Source organism: Vicia villosa, linkage group LG2 (assembly GCF_029867415.1).
Source record: "Vicia villosa cultivar HV-30 ecotype Madison, WI linkage group LG2, Vvil1.0, whole genome shotgun sequence".
In the NCBI taxonomy this organism is placed as follows: Eukaryota; Viridiplantae; Streptophyta; class Magnoliopsida; order Fabales; family Fabaceae; genus Vicia; species Vicia villosa.
Window position 1 is genome coordinate 183,506,018 of NC_081181.1, and position 5,128 is coordinate 183,511,145.

Consider the following 5,128-nt stretch of genomic DNA (forward strand, 5'->3'; position numbering starts at 1 on the left):
TATTTAATTACATGAATAGAGAGATGCATGAAAGGAAAACAACAAAAGTGAACCGTCTCATTCACGGCAGTTCCCACACTTCTCTTGACTTTTGAAGTTTTTCTCTCCTTTCTGTTGCTACTTTTCATATTTTCGTATGTTTGCTTTTTCTTGCTGTGATCCTCTCCACTTTGTTACTTTCCCTTTTCAACACAGTTTTATCTCACCACCACCAACACCACCACTTCCATCAATCCTTCTCTCTATCATCAACCCATTAACCTTTTCAAAACATTTTCTTTCTTTTTTTTTTTAATAAATATTTTTAAAAAAAAATCCCCAACAATATAAAAAGATACACACACACATTGTTCCACTATTCTCAGTTCCTTCTTTTTCTCTCTCTAATTCTCAAAAATCCTTTCTCTAACATCATGGTTGGTGACAAAGGAGACACATCTAAAAAACAACAACATCAACAAACTTCATCTTCTCCAAAACCACCTCATGAAGAATCATCACCATCACAACAACAAGTTATTGTTGTTAGTGGAACCAACCCTTTCATTTCAACTCCTCTTTATGTTTCAACTGGTGCTGGTGCAAGTTCTTCACCCTTTGAAAACCAATTTGAAACAACAACCTTAAACACAACAAAAAGACCAAGATACAGTGGACAATGGAAGCTTCTACCATCACCACCCTCACAACAACAACAACAAAAACAACCTCAAACTCAAACTCAAATTCAACAACAACTCACCATTCTCAATCCAACAGAATCAAAATCTACAACCCCTTCACCATCAAATCCACAACAACAACAACAACCTCAAACACACACTACAACAACACCTTTAGCTGCTTCTTCATCAGACACAACATCTTCACAATCTCTCGATCATCTCTCACCAATGCCTGGTCAAGAATTGGGAAACAAACAAGAACTAGAACAACAAGTTCATCAACAGCTCAGAAAAGGTAAATATGTAAGTCCTGTCTGGAAACCAAATGAAATGCTATGGTTAGCAAGAGCATGGAAAGAACAATACCAAACTGCTTCAGATTCATCTCAACAACAGCAGCAACAACAATCAGAGATGGGAATGAGTAGAGGCAAAACAAGAGCTGACAAAGACAAAGAAGTTGCTGAATTTCTCAACAAACACGGTGTTAATAGAGATGCAAAAACCGCAGGTAAAAAAAAACATATAAAGTTACTTGAATTTTTGTTTGTTGATTTTTCAACTAATTTTTATATTTTCATTAGCAGGTACTAAATGGGATAACATGCTAGGTGAATTTAGGAAAGTTTATGAATGGGAGAGAGGTGGTGAAAGAGAACAAGTTGGAAAAAGCTATTTTAGGCTTTCACCTTATGAGAGAAAGTTGCATAGGTTACCAGCTTCTTTTGATGAAGAAGTTTTTGAAGAACTTTCACAGTTCATGGGATCAAGAATGAGATCTTCTTCTCATGGTGGTAGAATTGGTTCTTCTTTTGTTTCTTGTGATGAAACTAGAACAAGATCTCTTCCTCCTCCAAGACCTTTCAAAGATGATGAACTTCCTCTATCAGGTTAATATTATTTTATTATGAAAATGAGAAATTTCTTAGTCACATAATATTGAATGTACTATTGATAAAGTTTGGTTTTTTTTAGAAATTTTTTAATTTTCCTTTTTATAGAATGTGAATAGTATTTTGAGACATTCATGAAAGTTTTGAAGGAGAAAATATTTATTTACTGTTTCTGTTATTCTTTCTGACCAGTACAACTTAAAATACTGTTTCACAATCTTTCAGGGAAAGAATGTTTTAGAAAAAGTGAAAAATATGAGAATTTTTAGTACAAAAATATGCTAATTTTTTTTAACAATAACCCAAAAAAAGTTGTGAGATTTTTTCAACACTTTCATTCATTGTGTGAATGTTGCAGCTAGGACAAAGCAATTGACAATGACAAGTAGTGTTGGTGGAGAACCATTTTTTCATAGAGGGAACATATTAGGGTTAGATTCAATGATGGAAATTTCGACACCTTGTTCGAATTCGAAAGAATTAAGAAGAATTGGGAAGATAAAAATGACATGGGAGGAATCAGTGAGTTTATGGGGAGAAGAAGGTGAAGTTCATAGAGGAAGAGTGAGGCTACAGAATTCAAGTTTTTTACATGCTGATGAAATCACTTGTTTTGATGATGCAATGGTGATTTGTCCTTTGGAATCTTTTGAGGATGGCCCTTTGAAAGGTTTTTCAGTTGATAGATTTGTTTCTGGACAACAAGTTAAAGTTTTTGGTAGAAGAAAATCTTCTTCAGCTTCTTCTAGTGGTATCAAACAAAAACTTTTCCTATTATATCTTTGGTTTGTTTTGATTAAATTTTTTGGAGTTTCTTTAATTTTGTTCTTATTTCTATTTCTCTTACTCAGGTTTTGCTGAAAGAGCTCAACCTATCAATAAACCAATTCCCATAAGATGTGAGTTTCTTAATTTATGTAGCTTAGGGACCATCTTTCTCTTTTATTATTTAGTTTCAGTTCATTCAAAATTTATTTCAAGTTTTTTGAAATTATTATTGTGTTTTTGAAATCCACTTTTACATTAGTCATTTTATAATAATTTTCTTTAAAATATAAATTAACATTGTTTCATAATTCAAGGCTTCAAATTGTGGGTTCTAAAACTTGGGCTCTATTAATTTGAATTACTCAAAACTATCAATTAAACATAGGATCTAAAACTATAAGTCCCCCTATCTTTATTATAAAAAAAAACTTTTAAATTTATAAAATATTCAATGTATTTGATTTATATAATATTTTATATGCATTGATTATTTATAAATTTAAATAATAATTATTTATTTATAATAACCATTTGAATAAGTATTAATTTGGAAGTTTTAATTATATCATTGCTAGCTCAATTTGCACTTTTTTTAACCATATAAGAAAATTGCGTATAGCTATTACAATTTATAAGCATGTCAAAATTAAAACATGCATATTTTCTCTTTAATTATTATTTAATGTATATTTTTATCAGCTGAATTTCTATGTTTTTATTTTTGGCATTATAGAGTCATGGTAAATTAGACATGAACATTGCCTTTTACCTGTAAATTAATGAACTTCAATTATACAAAATACTTTTCACTCTAGCCTTAAATTATCCAACAAGTATTATTGTGCTTCCAAAATTAATTTTTGCAGAATCATAATTAATTTATGGTTGGTGTGTTTAATTTTGCAGCAATTGTTCCATTGGATTTTAGAGATCCAACTGAATACTACATGGATCATCTCCTTCATGTCTCATCACCACAATCACTTCCAACATTATTCGAACTCAAGCATTATCTTCAAGAACCTCCACCGCCGAATCTGCGATTTCCATTGCGAAAAGAAGTGTTCGATGATTTACCACAAGGTAAAGAGTTTTTCTTCACAACAACCTCTGAACCGTTGGATTGTAGATCCTTAATCTACGATATCGCCGGCCCCATCATCCGAAACAACATCAACAACAATAACAACCCTAGTTGTTGTACAATCCCGTTTACTAGTAGAGATTCTTTCATTGGTGTTTGGGATGATTGTATCAATAGGGTCGTTTCAAGATTCTGTCCCGAAGACATTGTAATTACTAGAAAACCCTTTTCATTGTCGAAGAATCCACAATCACAAGATACATTGTTCTTGTTGCAAGATGAATGGCCTAATGTGAGTGGTTTCGTGAACAACTTTTGTTTATGGAGAGGTGAAGAATGTGAAGAGTTTAAAGAGAATAATCATCGACAAAATCCATCATCAAGTATCATTCAAAAATTACTATGGAGTTATTCGGATTTACCCTATATCCTTGGCTACTATGCAATTGGAAACAAGGTAACATTTTGTGCAATTAGTAAATCACAAGAAGATGCAAAAATCATTAGAACCGATTTACATCAAGTGAATCTAGCAACACCAAGTGAAAGATTCAAAGCACTAGTACCATGTTTTAGAATCGGAGTTTTGTTATCAATATTAAGCAAACAATGCTTAACCATGCAAAAGGGTAGTTTCGTCTATAGTGATTTCGAAAGGTATAGTATTGGAAACGGTGTTATAATCGAAATGACACCAAACACATGCAAAAGGGTATTTTCGGAAAAGAGAAAATGGAGTTCAGTGAAAGAGGTATACGAGATACTAGATCATAGAATCCCACATAGTGAGTTTCTGTTTAACGTTGTCGAAGACATAAACGACATGAGTTTGGTTTTTAAGCCAAGAGGGATAAGGGTTAAGCCTTTGAATATAGAACAGTTAGTGGAAGCCCTAAAGTATGTCACAAAAGCTTTAGTCGCATTACACGACTTGTCGTTTATGCATAGGGATTTAGGTTGGGAGAATGTTATGATGAGAGAAGGTGGTGAGTGGTTTGTGGGCGGCTTCGACGAGGCCGCCGGTGCGCCGGAGCTGAATAAGTATGTTAAGGAAGGTGGTACGGTGGAGCGTGGGAGACACGCGCCGGAGATGGAGAGAGGATTGCATGGGGTGAAGGTGGATGTGTGGGGGGTTGGGTATTTGATAATGACAAGTGGGTTGGTGAGTGTGCCGAAGATGTTGAGGGAGTTACAGAATTGGTGTATGGAGCAGAATCCGGAGCAGAGGCCTACTGCCGCCGATTGTTATCATCATTTGTTGCAACTTCAGTCGTCTTTGTTGGTGTCAGGTGGTGTTGTTGCCGGTGGTGGTGGGTTGATGTGATGGGGTTTTGATTGATTTGTTCATGTTTTTTTGTTGTAGATGGATGGATGGGTAATTCATGATTTAACTATGAGTTTTTATTTTATTTTATTGTTATTAGCTTATTATTATTTATTAATACTGTTTTTTTGACAGGGTTATATTAATGATGTTATTATGTTTTTTTATATGGGAATTTCAATAAGCTGTTATTAGTAACTTATGCTTTTTTTCAACAGTAGTTTTGAACTTAGGCTAAAAGCATGCTTTGAAGTTTATTTTGTTTTCTAAATTTTTCTATTGCTAGTTGTATTATTTATAAATTTAATTTTTGCTAGTCAATATAAAATCAAAAAAATAATTGTTGAAAATAATAAAATGGCAATCTAGAGTTTATTTTTTTCGTAATATTTTT

General features: G+C 33.1%; 1 protein-coding gene across 1 annotated transcript; it reads left to right on the plus strand.

Moving 5' to 3' along the window:
• The first annotated feature begins 365 nt into the window (after positions 1-365).
• LOC131647618 (uncharacterized) lies at positions 366-4,775 on the plus strand. The gene is made up of 5 exons (XM_058917490.1): positions 366-1,176; positions 1,253-1,555; positions 1,917-2,309; positions 2,410-2,457; positions 3,233-4,775. Exons 1-5 carry the CDS (start codon positions 414-416, stop codon positions 4,732-4,734), a joined length of 3,009 nt encoding a protein of 1,002 aa, XP_058773473.1. The 5' UTR covers positions 366-413; the 3' UTR covers positions 4,735-4,775.
• The last annotated feature ends 353 nt before the right edge of the window (positions 4,776-5,128 follow it).